Genomic DNA, 17,489 nt, shown 5'->3' with positions numbered 1-17,489 from the left:
GGGCGAGCATGCTGTCACTCACAGCCCGCTGACCAATCAGTGAGCGCGCCCCTCCCCGGAGCGGGTGCGTGGAGGGTCCGCCCCCGCCGCCGCCGCCGCCGCCGCCGCGGGTGTTAGGCGGCCAGCCTGGCGCGGCTCCCTCCGCCAGGCAGCCCGCCCAGGTAACCGGGTTCGGCGGGCGGGCGGGCGGGCCGGGGGTCGCGCCTCACCCTCACTCCCCGGGAGGCGTGCACACTGCGGCGGGGCCGGTGCGAGACGGAGGCCCGTGCTCGCGCCTGACTGACCGACGGGCCGCAGCCTGTGGGCGGGGTTGCGTGCGTGACGGGCGGCTGTGGCCCGCGCGGGGAAAGCGCTGCGGGACCGAGGTATAGGTACGCCCGCTGCGGCCTGCCCGGGATCGCGGGGCGCAGGCGCGGCGGCGGGCGGGGGTCGCCCCCACGCGCGCCTTTGTTCCCGGCGCGCCGAGGGCGGAGCCTGGCTCTGCCCCGCCCCCGCGCTCAGTCCCGCCCCGTGTCCGCCCGCAGGAGCCGCCACCGGGTCCCGCTCGCCTCCCGGGCCACCGCCTCCGCCTCCGCTGCCCTGGGCCCGCCGGCCTGCGTCGCCGAGGTCGCTGCAGCATGGCGGGCGCCGCGACCCCTTGCGCCAATGGCTGCGGGCCCGGCGCGCCCACCGAAGCCGAGGTGCTGCACCTCTGCCGCAGCCTCGAGGTGGGCACCGTCATGACTTTGTTCTACTCCAAGAAGTCGCAGCGGCCGGAACGGAAGACCTTCCAGGTCAAGTTGGAGACGCGCCAGATCACGTGGAGCCGCGGCGCCGACAAGATCGAGGGGTCCAGTAAGTGCGCCCCTGTCCGGCCTGGCTCGCGCCCGCCTGCCCGCCTCCGAAACACTTGGGCAAACTTTCGGGTCCCCGCGCCTCGCGCCCGGTCTCCACCTAGTCCCTGGTGGTCACTCTGGGCGGGGGGCATCCGGGTCTTGGATCACCTGATAGGACACCCTCTTCCCCAGCAGGGGGGAGTGTTCCAGGCACTTTGCCCTGAGGCCTAAAAGTCCTCACTGTTTGGACAAGTGGATCGGGATTCTGGCTCCTAGAACCCGGCCGCTGTCAGCGTCGGTGAGGGGAAGCCAAGGCAAGGACCCCTCATCCAGCCTGAAAACCTGGGGAAACTAGATCTTCTTGCCTGCTGCCATTTCTTCTGAGAGTGTTGTCTGTGAAACCCTTGAGAGTTCTGGGATGGGCTTATTGACACAAGCACCTTTGGAATCTCCATTTAGAACTTGGGCAGATGTTGGGGTAGGGCTGGTTTTGGAGCAAAGCGGGGCCTACTCATCTCCCTCTTAGAAGAAAGTGGTCCTTTGGGAGGATTGGGGTAGGAAAGCTGAAATAAAATAGTGGCTGATTTTACCCCTGGATGCTTTTGTCCAAAAATCTGAGTTTTGGGGGTCTATGTTGATAGGCAGACATCCAAACCCATCGCTGGGGCTCTTCGTAAAAACTACCACCCCTTTGCCTTTGCAAGCACGTAAGGATACACTTGGATTCAGAAAGGCTCCCTGGACCTTAGGATCAGGTACTCCTTTTAGGAGTTGACAGCCAGTTTGGGGTCCTGCCCTTCGTATTGGATGTTCTGATGACCACAGGGGAGCCCAGAGCTGTTCCCCTGTCTTCAGCCTTTCCAGGCCTGAATTTGGAGGGTTTACACAAGACTCTGGTGGGGTGGAGTGGAGAAGGGCAACTTCAGCGCTTTCTGAGAGTCATTTTCCTTGGTGTGAGTCTGGACGGGCACTCAGCTCTGTCCTCCCAGCTGAGGAGAGGATGGATTTACAACTACAGGCTTTGAGTTGCTTTTTTTTTTTTTCCTTTTCTCTTTCTTTTTTGGTTTGGTTTTTCGAGACAGGGTTTCTCTGTGTAGCCTTGGCTGTCCTGGACTCACTTTTGTAGACCAGACTGGCCTCGAACTCATAGAGATCCACCTGCCTCTGCCTCCCCGAGTTCTGGGATTATAGGCGTGCACCACCGTACTCAGCTTTTGAGTTGCCTCATGCAAGAACCCCCAAAGAGACTATAATTGGAGAGACCTAGACTCAGAACTAGGTCTGTGTTGGGGGGGGGGGTGCCAGGAAGTAGCAACAGAGAGACTGTCCTACAGATCTTCCTGGGTACGGTGTGCATGTGTGTAGATGGGTGAGGAGATGAGGAGGAAGGAAGGTTTTTGTGGTAAGGCAGACATCCTCAACTACAAACTTAGGGTCTAACACAGCTGCCAAACAATTGGCACCTAACCATCATCAGTGCCCATCAGCCCCAGCCTCTGTTGGAAGAACAGTTCAGTGATTTAAGAAACCATGGTTTCCAGTGTCGGGGGATGGGACTACAGACAGTTCCGTTGGTCCTGAGGACATCACTCAGACATCAGGTTGCAGGCATGGCCACCTCTTTTACATTTGTAGTATTTCCCGTGTTTCCGTGGAGGCATTAGTTCCCTGGGAGCCAGCTCTCGGTAACAGCTGCATTCTTAAACCATGTGTGTGACCAGTGGTTGAAGACAGGTTTGCATTTGAAGCCCGTATGTCAGTTGTGTGTCACCCAGCCAGGTGCTTTCCTTCTCTGCACCTTGGTTCCTCTGTACGTTATTGGAAGTATGTTTACTATAAATGTCATTCTTGGAAGTAAGTGGGATAGTGGATGTAAAGTAAGGGCTAACCTAAATATGCTGTAGGTGTGAGCTGAGGCGTTGCAGATGTTTACAAACCAGTTGTTAGGACAGTGGCTACGGTAGATGGTGTCTGTCCTGCGAGACCCTGGGATGGGTGTGCTTCTGAGGGAGGTCTACTGTGGTTGATGAGAGAAAGAAAGGGCTTGGAGGGAGGAAGGCGGAGAGAGGCTCATGTTTCACTTAACCCATTACTCCGGAAACAAGAGGAAACGGAAACAAGAGGAAACGGTTTTATTTTGCCGCACTTATCCATCCACTCACCATGTAGAACACATTTCTGTAGAGAGAAAATGTTTGGAGTGTTGTACATTGGGCATCTTTGTAAGTTGGGGCCTGGACAGAAAGAGGGTACCAGCTAGGCCATCGTGTCTCACTCAGGTCTTTGAGGGTTGGGTGCAGGAATAAAGAGGACCTCCATCGTTCTCCCAGACCTGAAGGGGCATCCAGAGATCTGCAGGTTTTCATTGGCTTGGCCCTTTGAAGGCTGGCAGACTGGTCAGTTGTGTAGTTCACACCTTATGAATGGAGCTACCCTTGAAGCCCCGCCCCACGTCTCTCCATTTGCATATCACTGCCTTGGTGGGTTCCCAGCCCTGCAGCAGATTGTGAAAAGGATTGAGTTGCCAATTGGGTCCCTACCACCTGGTCTCTTGTTCAAATGCCTCAGGTGTTCGAGGTTTTTCCCTGATAACCTTCGAGGTGCCTGAAGCCAGGCCAGAGAGAAAGACTACCACTGCCCTCAGGGTGCCATCGACCTGAAAGACAGACTGCCTTCTCCTAGCTCTTTTGTTCTCTCGCTTTGGCACTTGTGAAACAAGCCAGCACCTTCTGATGTCTGAAGCAGCAGCGCGGCTTGAAAAGGGCGGAAGGTGCTTTGGTGCTGCTGTTTGGTTGTGTGGTGGTGTGACTGGAGTCGGGCTGGCGTTTGGCATTTAGGTTGCAGAACTTGAGTGAGTTAAAAGCAGTTAGAGACTTCCTGCCCCGTGCTAAAGAGACTTTTCGCTCTGCACAGCCAATCTTTACAAGACAGTTAGTTCTCTTCCGTCGTGATGGCATGAGCCTTGGGCTCATGTTTTCTGTGGCCTACGTTGCTCCTTGTGAAGAGAAACCTCCATGTTCAGATGGTATTCGTAGGCAAAAGACCTCTTGAACATCTACTTCCTAGCCAGCCGTCCAAGGCGTTGGCTCTATAGCTTTCCATATAGTGCCTCTGTGGTGAGACAGTTCAGACCTGTGGTTAGTGAGGTTGTCCAGTTGAGGACTACTGTTGGCACAGTAGCCCCAGGTGGGGACTGTAAAAGTGTGTTGTGATTGCCGGGATGTAGTCGCTGTGGTCCTGGGCATCTGACTGGTGAGGAATCCGTATCAAGAGGCCTGCTCTGAGGGTAGGCCCATGGCACCTAAGAACGTCAGGCTATGTTTTCAAGGATTCCTTTGTGCTGGCTAGGTACTCCAGTGAGAGAACAGCAACGGCATGTGCCTGCGCTTCCAGAGTTAGCTGTTCCTGCCACGTGTTTCCTAGACCTCTTCCTGTTTCCCGAGCACACTAAGCTTGGGTGATGTGAGAGTTTCTAGGTCCCCTGTCCAGGTGGGACTTTGTTTTCTCTGAACCTGCTTCACGGATGACTAACAAAGCTGAGCAAACTGAGTACTAGGAAGCCCAGCACCGCAGTCCTCCCATGACTTTGTTCAGAAGGGGTGGTTACATAGATGCATTGACTTGAGTTGGAGTTCAAGGCACTTGACCACCAGCGTGGCTTCAGGTGGCCCCTTGGAATGCTGGGCACTTACTTGTTCAATAAACATTGTTGGCAAACCCCTTACTTGATTTGAGGAGATAGGACCAGAATGCAGTAATGAGAGAGAGAGAGAAAAAAAAAAACTGCGTGTAGGGGTGAGTACAGAGTTGAGACTGCAAGGGCTGTTCTGTGCACAGCTCACCTGCTCTGTGATCTCGGATATGTGTTTATCCTTCTGAGCTTCTTCTCTTAGACGTATCTGTTTTTGTTTGTTTGTTTGGTTGGTTGGTTGGTTTTTCGAGACAGGGTTTCTCTGTGTAGCCTTGGCCATCCTGAACTCACTTTGTAGACCAGGCTGGCCTCAAACTCACAGCGATCCGCCTGCCTCTGCCTCCCGAGTGCTGGGATTAAAGGCGTGCGCCACCACTGCCCAGCGAGTAGACGTATCTGTTGTGGCCAGAGGCGGGTGCCTGGCCACCAAGTCCTTTGAAGGGCAAGAAGCTGCAGTTCTTCTCAACAGCGCCTCTACAATCCGGGCTTTTCGCTACTGTGGGTGTTGGCTGGGAGCAGCTGCTTGGGTGAAGACGTCTATTATGTTGATTTGTTTCTAAGCCAGTTCAACATTGAATTGGCCTCACTATCTGAATGATAAGGGAGACCCAGTCTTCCAGGAAGTGCTCTGCCACAGCCCAGAGTGGTAGGTAGGGCTACATCCGCTTTAATTAACTCAGAGTATCTCTTTTCACTCTGTCTCCTTTCTTATGAAACATGGCTTCAAGGGCAGTGAATCCTCAACTGAATACATCAGAGGAAGTGGTAAGGCCTGAGGTTATGGAAGCCTGCTTTGGGTCTTGCTGTTAGGAGACAGACTTTCCCCCATTTCACGCCCTCACGGGGTGAGGTTAAATGTGTACTTGAGGAGCGGTGTTGGGTAGGAAGGAGTACATGGGTGTTTGGTGCACCGTGTAGCGTGTGGAGTCCACTGTCTCGGAGGAATCTCTGCTAGTGACACGGAATGCCTCGGATGTTAATCCTATCCTCGTGGTAACTGAGCTAGAGCCAGTGTGTTCTTGTGAACTTAGCTAAGTTACTTTTTAGTTTATCAGACTGTTCTATAAAACAACTCTTAGGCAGGAATGACAAGTTCAAGGTTGTCTTGGTCCACGTAGTTTTAGACCACCCTGGGCTACAGAGTGAGTCCAGTCTCAAAAGGCAGGCAAACAAACAAAGTTCCTCCTCAAGGAGCTATAGGTTGAGGCTAACGAAGTAAGGCTGTATATAAGTATAAGATACTTTTGTGAAATGACAGCAGACCATTTGATACTTTGGGGCTCTTAGTCCTGCCTTCCCTTTGCTCTTATGTCAGTTAACAGCAGCTTCTGCTTTCCAATGGGATGTGGCTGGGAGCCCCTTGTCTCCTTGAGTTTAGGTACAGAGAACAGAAGGATCTGGTGTTGGAGTAATGTTCCGGGAGTGCGTGGTGCGTTTTCTCACCCTCTGCATAACTCCATGCATCTAGGGAAAGCAGGAGCTATTGTCCCTAGTACAGAGAGGAGGAGGCGAAGGTCCTAAGAGTGAGGTCATGGAGCGAGGTCACAGTTAAGTGTGTGGTCTCTGAGCCTTGCTGTAGTATTGTTTATTTCCCCACTCTAGGAAAGTGACGATAAGGTGGACTATTGTATAGATATTTGACCTCTGTTCTATACTCAGGCTTTTGTCTATGGACAAGCTAGACTCATTGCCTCCATACTGGACTCTCCAGTCTTGTCTTGGCCATGGTACTTAGCCAGATACCTGCCCTTCCCAGACCTTCCCATCCTACAGTGAGGTACTATCTGTCGTGGAAGCCGGAGCACCTCGTCCCTGGAGTCGCCTCTACTGTAGCATGGTGACAGCCCATCAGTACCTCTATAGAGGAAAGGGTCACAGGGTTCCAGGTACACCCAAGAAGCAGCTTTCCAGGCTCCCCTCACAGCAGACTCAGTGTGCCTCCATTCCTGTGCTCAGGTGTCGCATGGGCCTAGCTGCTATGTGTTGGGCACACTAAGCTGGGTGGGGGTTCTTCTGTCTCTGCCAGTAGCACTCCGGGTTAGGGTTAAGGTGGTCTTCACGTCAGCCTAGCGACTTTGTTTAGGAAGGGAGGGGAGAGGCTGGAGAGATGTCTCAGTGGTTAAAGTGGTGAGAGGTCCCAGGGGTAATAAACAGCACCCATGTGGTATGTCGACTGTCTGTAACCTCAGCCCCAGCAGGAAATCCTGACGTCCTCTTCTGGCCTCCGTGGGCGCTGCATGCACATAATATACAGACACATTCAGACAGGTACTCACACAGATAAAGTGAAAATAAATCTCAATTAAAAAAGAACCATGGCTTCCTTGGGCCTCACCAGGTCACTAAACAAGGCACCACGTGTGCTCTGGCTTCTCACCGTGGCAGGCACTGTGAAGTCTGGTAGCGAACATACAGTTAGGGCCAAAACAGCCAGACGAATAATTACAGGGTGTGGTGAGTGCTGTGGAGGAAGCAAGCATGGGCCTTTCTGTCCAAAGGATGATTGAGGGCATGCTGCAGGACAAAGGCCCTGACCTCGGCCTGGTGGCATAAACGTTCATTTGTCCTCCATGCTCCATGTACTGTTTATCTAAGCCACATCACTCTTTGGAGCACTGTGGCCTCAGGGCTCTAGGTGAGGCCTGTGGTGGAGACCTGAACACTGGGGAAACGAGGCTCGAGAGGAATTTGGAGTCTAGTGGAAGGAATGGCCTTCTCTGTAAAGCTGGGGACAGTGTGTGTGATCTTCAAGAGACTGTCCTAGCATTTAGACTTGGAAGCCCTTCTGTAATGTCCCTGCCTTTATTTAGCCATACTTGAGGTGGCCTTGGTGTTTGCCCCGTGGCCCCAGAATGACAGCTTCTTGTAGCCTCTTATCATGGTTGCTTCACAGCTCCTCGCTTCATGTGCTGGAGCCACCAGAGAACTGGGAATGCAGGCTCCTAGAGACTTCTAGAGAATCTGCCTGTCAGTGCCCACAGGGTGCGAGGTACTGGTCCATGAGCTGAATTCTGGAGAACTGTGGGGAGAGGTGGTGAGGGCTATGGAGCTGATCTCAAGAGCCTCTACTTGCCTTCCCAGCTCAACCTTGGTATGCTCACAGGAGCGATGAGGTAGTGCTGGGCTAGCCTTTGAGAGGCTGGGGTGGCTTTGTGCCCAGGCGCAAGTATTAGCACTCTACTCTCACCTCCTAGGAACCAGGCCCATCCTGGGGGAAGCAGGGAGGGGCTCCTTTTTATAGCCCGCATAGAGGCTTTGTGTATAGGCTCTGCTGCTTCCTTCCGGGTCTGGCCCTTCCCGTGTTGGCCAGAGGCCCTGGCTTCAGCAAAATTCAGGAGTAAACCGGGCGAGGCCTTCTCCAGCAGAAGACTGGCATCTTTATTGAACCCAGGCCAGAAGACATGAGTTGGGAAGCAAGAAAAAGAGATGGCCCAGTCCTTGATCCTGGGGAGTTTGCAGTCTGGAACATACAGCAGATGTGAAGCCAGGGCTCACAGGAGGCATTGCTGTCTTAGAGCGCTGCGGACTGAGTCAGAGGGCCCAGATGGAGTTGGCCTCTCTGTAGAGTCCCTTCCTCATTGACTGACATATCAGCATGGGGTAGAGGCCCTTGAGGTGCTTGGAAGCAGAACACAGACGCTGTGAAGAGTATACTGGCCTGACCAAAGAGAGAACTTGGATAGTCTTTAGCAAGTTTGACACCACTTGTTTGTGGATAGTTTTTCTTCAGCTCAAGTGGGGCATTTATTATGGGGTTGGCTTCCTGGAGATAGGGCTGAGTTAAAGTCCTATGAAGTGACTCGTGAGGACATGTGTGCCTGAGGGCCAGAGTGTCAATGGCTTTGCTATAGCTGTGGTAAGAGTAAGGCTTTGACAATATAAGTCCTGGCTGTGTAGTAAGATGTGGGTGTGTGCTGGGGAGATTCTAGCCTCGGGCCCAAATTAAGTTCAAAGCATGATTAGCCTAAGACAAAGGGGAGGAAAGCCTCATTAGCCTTGGGTCCCACAGGTCTCTCAGCCCCTGGAGGTAGTAGGTCAGCATGGTGTACAGTCTCTCATTTGACAGGTGGGGGGTTACTGATGGGCAGGCAGTGAGTTCCTTCTCTAGGGCTCTGCAGGCCCACTTACTGGTCCCACCTGATGCTTCCCACGTGGGAAGTCACTGCCTCACCACAACAGTATGGAGTGCAATATTCTTGTGTTCGCGTGGCAGTCCTAGCTGGGGCTGCGGCCTTTCTTGGGACCCTTAACGTATCTACCGAGGAGGTTCAGAAGGTAACAGTGGCATTTTGTCAGGGGCTTTGTTGCAGGCCTCCAGTCCAGCAGTGACGTGAGAGTGCCTAGTGCCAGCCTGCTCCCAAGAGGTTGTCCTGATTTCTGTTCTTAGAACTGGCCTATGCTAGAAACGTGAAGTTCTGTACTAGGACGCCTTTGCGCTTTGGTGAGGGATGGCACTTACTAAGGGGCATTCTCCCCTTCCCCCCCTTTCTCTCTCTGATTTGGGAGGTGGGGAGAATTTCAAAGTAGCTTCCTGGGAAGACAGTGAATTAATTCCCCTGTGGTTAAAGACAGAGACTAGATCTTTCTCTGGGGCCTTGCTTTTCTAGGAAGCAAAAAGGGAGTGGCTTTGGCTGGCAGGGCCCAGGGAGTGTGGCAGGTGCTATGCGGGGGATGGGCATAAAGCTCTGGGGCAGGAAAATCTCTTGGAGTTTAAAGAAATAAGTCTGTAGTCACCAAGCCTTCCAACTTGATGACTTCCTTTGTCATTGAGAATTAACCCCTGTGACCTTCTGTGGGGGACTTAAGACTGGCCATACTTACACAAGAAGGTGAGTAGTTTTGTCAAGGGAAGCCTCCGCCTCCCGTAGCCCCTCTCTCTCTGGTCTCCCCTTCAGTCTGAAGCTGCATTGTTTTCTTTGTGGGAGGGAGATCCCAGATTTTCCTTTCACCTCCTAACCGACTGCTTGCCCTCTGCCCTTTGGGAGGGTCTTGCATAGACTGGGCAGCAGAGAGGCCTGCAGGCAGCTGAGGCTGGGAGAGCTCACTGATGTGCTGGCGGGAGCAGGTTGGTCAGCCAAGAAAGACGCTCATTATAGTTTTCTTTCCTTACACACTGTTAAGTTCTTGCTAGGTATGGAGCAGTGAAGATGAGGCCCATGTCCTCAAGGCATTTACAGAAAACAGCCATCCCTGAGAGATAGCTAGCCACCGTGTGAACACACTGATCACTGGGACCCATGGTTGTTCTCTGCTCTTCCCAAGTGTCTGTCATGGGACGTGTACACCCTTACAAATCACATGCATACACACATGCACACACTAATAATAATAGGATTAAAACAGTACACATAGGCTTTTCTTATGAGAGCGCCACACTGCTCCCACTTGGCTGCTTCCTACAGGGATCCCAAGGCAGCACAGAGCACAAGCCAAGGGCATATGCAGCTTGGCTTTGAAAAACTGTGGCTCTGCCACTCGCAAACTGTCTCCTTGGGTAGGATCATTCTGTGTTCAGTATCCTTGCTTGGGAAATGGAAACCCTATTACTTTTTTTTAAAAAAAGATTTATTTATTTATTATGCATTCAGTGTTCTGTCTACATGTATACCTGCACACCAGAAGAGGGCACTAGATCTCATTATAGATGGTTGTGAACCATCAGGTGGTTGCTGGGAAATGAACTCTGGACCTTTGGAAGAACAACCAGTGCTCTCAACCTCTGAGCCATCTCTCCAGCCCCCCAATACTTTATTTTTTTAAATAGTATTAGTTATAAGGATGAAACAGCACAGTTTAATTAGAGAGCTTGTGTAATAGACACAGCAAGTGTGCAAAAGATGAGTGGCAGGACACCAGATGCCGCACCTACAGCCGCTGCCCTCCCCACCCAGCAGAGCCACAACCTCATCCTCTGTGCTTTGCCATTTCTGAGAAGTGTCTGCAGGCCAGCTGACATAACCTGCCTAGCGCCACTGAAGTCACCCTGCTTCCCGTGGTTGAGGTGTAGCACCCACCACGGTGCCCTTCCCAGACTTTCTCGTCGTGAATAACAGAGTCAGCCAGACTTGCTCAGTTGGATTGGAGATTGATGAGAGACAAAGAAATAAAATAACTTCAGAATGTGTGCATGTTTTGAGGTCAGGAGACAACTTGGGGAAGTTGATTCTCTCCTTCTACCATGTGGGTCTACCATGTCCTCCTGAACCATTTTGATAGGCCCTAAAACAGAATCTTAATGGCTGGTTGTGAAGTTTTCAGTTCATGTACCTGTTTGAATGGTCGCGTGGTTGTTATACTGTGAGCAACCTAGCCAGAAGCTTAGGGTTTTGGGTGAGAGAAGGCAATAGTTGAAATTTATCTTTGGTTTAGTGTGTTTGTGTGTGTGTGTGTGTGTGTGTGTGTGTCTGTCTGTCTGTCTGTCTTAGGTGGATGGATAGGAATAGGAAGTTGGCAGTTGGAGTATAGTGAAACATTTGGAGGCTAGAGATGTTTGGTGAATTGTCTATGTATCAGAAGGAATTAAGGCTGTGGGCATGATTATCATTAAGGAGAAGGCAGTGCATCAGAAGAGCAGAGGACTTTGGCCCATGTTTAATGGCGGTGGGCTTGTAGCTCACAAAGAAGCAGGAAAGTCTGGGCAAGGTGGTGTGGAAAGCCAGGAGCAGACCACCAGGGAGGAGGGAGTTTTTCACACACAGCACCACAGATGTCTCCCTGCTGCCCCATTCTTTGCATGACCTCATAGTTATCTGCTTCCCCATCTGTTTCCTCATCAGGCTGGGATTTTCTGAAGGGCAGGAACTCCATGCCTATTGATCTGTTTACCCAGGACCCAGCTCAGGGCCTGGTGTGGAGCAGATAGATAGATGCCTGTGACTAACAAAGTCATGGAACTGGTGAATGAGCTTCAGATGACTAAGGTCTCTTCTGGCTGCTTTCCTTCCTCCCTTCCTTTGCAGCCTATGTATGCTGTCACCACGTGAAATAAGTGGTGTTTTAGGAAAGAGGGCTGCCTGCCCGGGTAGTGAGAAACCCTCTAAAACCTCCTTTCTTTTTCCCTGTATACCGAGTTTCAGAGACGGCACTACCGTGAGGACATCTCAGAACCCCTATTGCCACGAATCACCAGTCTGATGAGACCCCTTCGCCTCTCCATTCCTCATTTTCCTGAACAGGAAAGTCATCTAGAATCTAGTCTCTAGGTGACTTTGTGTATTGGTGAGGATTGTGTACTGTGCAGTTGTAGCCTGATACAGTTTGTACATAGCAGTGTAAGTCCCATGCAGTGGGAGAGCCCCATGGACCTCTGTCCAGCTGTCTGAATGGCAGCTTCCTGTTTACCAAGGTAGGAAAGAAGCTGAATTCAGAGTTAGGCCCAGCTGTTCTTAGTCAGGTGCTGGAGGCAGTCTCCTGTGGATGGAACTAGTTTGGCTAGGCTTTGGAGGAGGGGGGGGGTCACTGTTTTTTCACCCATGGTCGCTGGTGTGGCAGCAGCTGCTTGCTGCACAGGAACGGGGAGTGTATCTTGGCACCAACTTCCCTTTGCCTTGTGACCTTGTGAGCCTATATGTGGGGGATATTTTTCTGTGGGTCTGTTTGGAATGCTAGGACACGTTCTGGCCCAGAGTCTTGGGTCTAAATTAAGTTTTGGGGTTTTGTGGCTTGGCTGCCAAGGCCTGTGTTCTGAACCCCTAAGAAAGGTTTAGTGCCCCATTCTTTTTATTCCCTTTCTCTAATGTTCCGGGTGTCCTAGAACTCAGACAGGTTATAGGACTCTTACTGTGTCCATCTCTGTAGTGGATGTACAGGGTGGTTGACCCACTGTGATGGGCAAGAGTGCTGTTGGCAGGCAAGAGCCTGGCCTGGTCTCTGGGAATTGAGTGTCAAAGGCCAGAGTAGCCTGCCTTTGGGAGCCAAGTACCAGAAGAGCCCTCTTCCCCTTCCCCAGGCTACAGACGGCTTGTCCGCCGTTTGCTTGTCCCTGTAACAGCACTGTGGAGTGCTCTCTGAGGGGTAGGAGCCTGTTCACAGAAGAAGCAGGCCTCACCCCACCCTGAGTACTATCCTCACCGCTCTCAAAGTGCTTGGGGTTTGTTCTCATTCCAGGTACCCCAGATGAGAGGTCTTTGAGAGGGACACTGCCACTACTGGCATGTCCTTGAGATGCTTGCTGTCTGTAAGCATCGTACATGTGCTACGCTGAGTAAGGCCGGTCTCTAGTTTCAGGGTCCCACGTCAGGAGACTGTCCTTGGGTTGAGGAGGCAGAAAAGAGGACAGGAGGCGGAGAGGCAACAACCGCCTCACGTACAAACTTGGATTTTACAATTTTAGTCTTGTGTCATCTTCCTCAGATCTTAGAGATGGCTCCAAGCTCCAGGCAGGAATCACATTCAGCTCCTAGCAAACCCAAAATACAAGATTGGAATGACCAGGCAAGTAAGAAATGATGCTCCCAGATGGATGTTTGGTTAGTGGGATGCCCCCACTGATACATTTGTCTTGATGATCCAGAGAGGAGAAAAGCTTATCTTTGCAATTTCAGATCTGTTGGTCTCTCTCTCTTTTTTTTCCTGGACTGCACCACTGGGGACTGTACACTATGAGGAGAGTGCAGGTGGGGTGCTGCACATTCAAAGAGCCCTGTGTCAGCGCATCTCTGCATACACTAATCAGAAGGAGACCTGCTCCCTACAGATGCCTCATCTTAGGAGGCCCAATTGTGAGTTGGGAAATAGCTGCTTGGATTCTTTTCCTGGTGGTCTTTATCTTCAAGAAAAAAACTGTTAGAGGTTTGAGTTTGCCCTCTGAGCAGACCCTGGCAGGCAGCTATGTTCATCTCCCCTAGGGCTATCTTTCATAGGCCCCGTGTATATAACCAGGCTCACAGACAGTGCTTCCCAGCCAGGCCCTTGCCTTGTGAGGTGAGAGGATTTCTCAGTTTCCCACTTTGGGAAACTAACCCTGAAAGAGCCCTGAGGGCTTTGGAGTAGGCAGATCTCCACTAGGGCCAGTGACAAGCACAGACCCCCCAGGATTCTACCTGATATCCTGTCTGTCTGTCCTCAGAGCTACATGTGGCGCTAGCCATTGGCATAGATGTGGGTGGTTTCTCATAATCCAGATCCCTGTGAGAAGAGCCTGGTGGCTCAGACCTGTGTCCTCAGCACTCTGGAGGTTGAATCTGGAGAAGTGCAAGATCCAGGGCTATCTCAGAAAAGCCACACAGAAGGAACAAAGGAAAAACCAAGCCTCGATTTCTTTCTAAGAGCTTATGAAGGTGAGGTGTGAAGGACTGGTTGTCCCTGGCTTCCCAGGCAGCCCAGGCTATTCCTAAAGCCTGGGTAAACCTCTCACTCAGCCTAGAGCCCTGGTCCTTAGAGGAGTGCACACATGGCAGCTCCTGACAGGTTGTGCTAGCTAGACTGTGCCCATTTAGTTCGGATAGGCCTATAGTTGGGCCCTTGTCATCATGGTCCCCAGTTGTGGAAAAATCAGCCCTTGTTTTCACAGCAATATCTTTTTTTTTTTTACTTCCTCTGCCCCTGGATATCAGGAAGCTCTCAGTATCCTGGACTTCCTTTTCCCCAGTGTTCTTCCAAATGCTGTTCTCCCATAGTTTTTAGGAAGAAAGGAATGTTCCAGGCATAGGGAACGAACATCTAAGCAGTTGCATGCGCGTGTGCACATACACAGGAACACACACACACAGAGTCATCCCTAACATACAGAAGGTCTCACCCAAACCATGGCTGGGCTGGCACTTAAAGCAGAGGCTGCATCTGATGAGAGAGGCTCTTCCCAGTGATAGTAGCCCCTGGGAACTGGCTTGGGCTCTCTCAGTGTTTGTCCTGAGATACAGGAGGATGGGTGGATAGCACAGGCTGTGCTTTCAAGGGCCTGGTAGACTATTTCATTGCCACCAGGTCCTTTTCAGTCTGCTTCTGACTTCATGGACTTAGAGGGCATCAGGGCTACACTGGTGTCTCCTTATGGGAGAAAGGATAAGGGATTGGTGTGATCAGTGTGGGCCTAGAAGAGTGGTGTGCCTGGCCGCCCTGCTCTATGCCTGCCTGCTCTGACTTCAGATTGGACTCTGTGCAAATGTGCCTGAAACACAGTGTAGGCTAGAGCTCACCTGGGCTCACTGGCTCTCTGCACATATACACCTCTGGGCAAATGTGTGGGAGGAGAAAGATAGCTTTGCACTGGAAGAATATTCTAGTTTCTGTTTCAAAGGACAGAGTTTGTGGTGGTTGGGTGGTGTATGATGTAGGCATTTCCCCCTAGTGGACGCTCTTCCTTCCACCTTTAGAAACTGTGTTCTCAAGTTAAGGTTAGTTCTAGAACTGAGTAGAATATTCCTGCTTTTGCTCCATCCCCTATGCCTTTTTTACTTGCCTGCTCTGTGTGCCTGTATTTTTCTCATTTTTGCCTTCAGTCATTATGGGTACTGGAAGGGGCTCTGCCTCCCATGGAGTGTGAAGAATATACATTTTCATAGCAGCACGAGGCATTGAGGGGATGACTACTGCAGGATGAAACTTCTCATTTGGATCTCTAGTAGGAGAGAATCCAGCAGGAGAACAGGCCAGGTCAGGGTCCAGGATGAAATGGGATAGGAGCATTTGCTGTTCTTCCAGACCAAACTGTAGGTCTTGCTTGATTTGGAAGGATCAGGGAAGAGGGCAAGACAGAGGCTCAAGGTAAATCTCTAAGCCCTATCATGAGAATCTCAAAGGCTGTAAAGGGAGTGGGTTCATAGTAGGTTAGCAGTGGGTATCCTCGGGGGGCAGTGAATGGTCTACAGGCCCAGATGTCCAGACAATGGTCTGTGCTTCAGGAGAGTCAGGAAGGATGGCAAGTTGGTGAGAACTGGCCACCCTCAGGGAAGTCTGGACTTCCTGCTAGAGGATAGATCTGAGAGCTTTCCTGAGGGGACAGAATTAGATCCAGGTAAAGCCAGTGCGGTTTGTGGTAGCAGTGCCGGGGATAGGGCCAGAGTGTTGCTACCATTCCAGGTGGGACAGATGAGGCTACTGTGGCTGGCTCAAGGGACAAGACAGGATGACTGTGAGCTGCTGGCTGGGGTGTTTGCGATGTTTCGGCCATGCTGGTGCTTATAACTACAATCTAGGGGAACTGAGTCAGAAGGGGGACTGGTCAGAGCATTTATAAGAAGTTCCCAAGATGAGAGAAAGCTTTATCAACCCCCAACCTCTCTTCCTGGCCTGAGTGTTTTCTTTGCCTAGGCTTCCAGCTAGTTCAGGGATGAAGTAAAGTGGACGTACAGTCAGGGTGGCTGTGGCAGAACCTCTCAGACTAGGTGGGCTGAGAGCCCACATCTGAGCAAGTGCTGGCCAAGGAGCAGCTCCCTTTATGTGGTGTACACAGTTTCCAAGCTTCGAGCATCTCTTTTGGTCTCTCCAGCGTCCTGTCAAATCTTTTAATACCCGCTGTAACTGTAGCAGTGGATGCAGGGCAGTTGTCTCTATGCTGAGACTCAGAGGAGTGTGAGATAGAGCAATCCACCAGCCCACTGCCCTGAGAAGCTAAGTTGGAAGAAGGTAACTGAATCACTAGCTTATAGTTGCTCTGCCTGTTGATAAGCTTAGTAGCCAGAACCTGGCGTTTACCTCTCAGACCCATCCACACAGTTGCTTCACCTCCACTTGTGAGGGAAGCAGTTGAGAACCCCTTCCTAGCTGAGATAAGGATACCAAGCCACACAGTGCAGGATGCTTGACATTCTTGGACAGCCTGGGCCTTAACCAGAACCTGGCCTTTTGCTAAGATTTGTGTGGGCATGTCTGGTGTGTGGGTCATTTCAGGATTTGCCAGTTCTCTGGACCTGATCCACAGTTCTGTCTGGGATTCTGAGACCAATCTAGACTTGTCCAGCCCTGCTGTAGGACTTTGGGTCTTCATGTGTATTGTGTTAGAAAGTGGCCCACAAGAAACTGCCTTGGTAGCTGGGCGTGGTGGTGCACGCCTTTAATCCCAGCACTCGGGGAGGCAGAGGCAAGTGGATCGCTGTGAGTTCGAGGTCAGCCTGGTCTACAAAGTGAGTCTAGGACAGTCAAGGCTACACAGAGAAACCTTGTCTCGAAAAACCAAAAAAAAAAAAAAAAAAAGAAAGAAAGAAAGAAAGAAAGAAACTGCCTTGGATCCCTGCTGTTCCTTCTGGAGTCCCACTCTTTCCAAGGTTCAGGTGTGTAGCCTGTGTTCCCAACAATGGAACAAAGATAGGGAAGGGATAACATAGACATCTGCCTAGCTGTCCCCAAAGAGCCTTAGCCTTTAGCAACAACAACAAAAGGACCTACTCTTAGATAAGCCAGCTTCTCTATCACCTGGGCTAACTATTGAGTGGGGTCAGTCTGTCTCAGAGAAAGGTTGTCTCTTTGTGGTCCATCTTCTGAGGGAGGAAGATGTGGAAATGACTGAGAAAAGCAGGCTGTGCCTTTGATACTGACTGTGAGGACCTCAGTCTGACCTTGGACATTAACTACCTTCCCAGTTGATATTCGTGAAATCAAGGAGATCCGCCCAGGGAAGACATCACGGGACTTCGATCGCTACCAAGAAGACCCTGCCTTCCGGCCAGACCAATCACACTGCTTTGTCATCCTCTATGGAATGGAATTCCGCCTGAAGACCCTAAGCCTGCAAGGTGGGAGGCCTGAACTTAGAGGAGGCGGGGTGTAGGTAAAGGGAAAGCCGGGCTCCCCTTGTTCTTGTGAGAGGTATGTGCCCTTAGCTCAGCTGTTGGTCTGCTCACAGCCACATCTGAGGATGAAGTGAACATGTGGATCAAGGGCTTAACTTGGCTGATGGAGGACACATTGCAAGCAGCCACACCCCTGCAAATTGAGAGGTAAGACTCATTTCATGTCTTGGAACCAGGGGAAAAGAGGCAGCGCCTTCAGGTCCTTCTGTGCTTTACCTTAGCTAGAGAAGGCACCCTCACCTTAGGCTTCTCTCT

General features: G+C 51.5%; 1 protein-coding gene across 4 annotated transcripts in view; it reads left to right on the top strand.

Moving 5' to 3' along the window:
• Nucleotides 1-51: 51 nt before the first annotated feature.
• Nucleotides 52-17,489, top strand: part of PLCG1 (phospholipase C gamma 1) — a 38,746-nt gene continuing 21,308 nt past the window's right edge. For 2 of the 4 annotated variants that reach the window (XM_084776232.1, XM_084776231.1), the window contains exons 1-4: nucleotides 52-161; nucleotides 525-834; nucleotides 17,025-17,177; nucleotides 17,288-17,381. In XM_084776232.1, coding sequence (XP_084632358.1) covers nucleotides 618-834; nucleotides 17,025-17,177; nucleotides 17,288-17,381 — 464 coding nt within the window. In that variant the 5' untranslated portion in view covers nucleotides 52-161; nucleotides 525-617. Of the gene's footprint in view, nucleotides 162-524; nucleotides 835-12,858; nucleotides 12,944-13,049; nucleotides 13,227-17,024; nucleotides 17,178-17,287; nucleotides 17,382-17,489 lie in introns of those variants that run through there. The other 2 variants (XM_084776229.1, XM_084776230.1) reach the window with 2 other exon arrangements.

The sequence above is a fragment of the Acomys minous genome, assembly GCF_964271855.1.
Source record: "Acomys minous genome assembly, chromosome: 3".
NCBI classification, from domain to species: domain Eukaryota; kingdom Metazoa; phylum Chordata; class Mammalia; order Rodentia; family Muridae; genus Acomys; species Acomys minous.
This window is presented reverse-complemented; position numbering and strand designations above follow the sequence as displayed.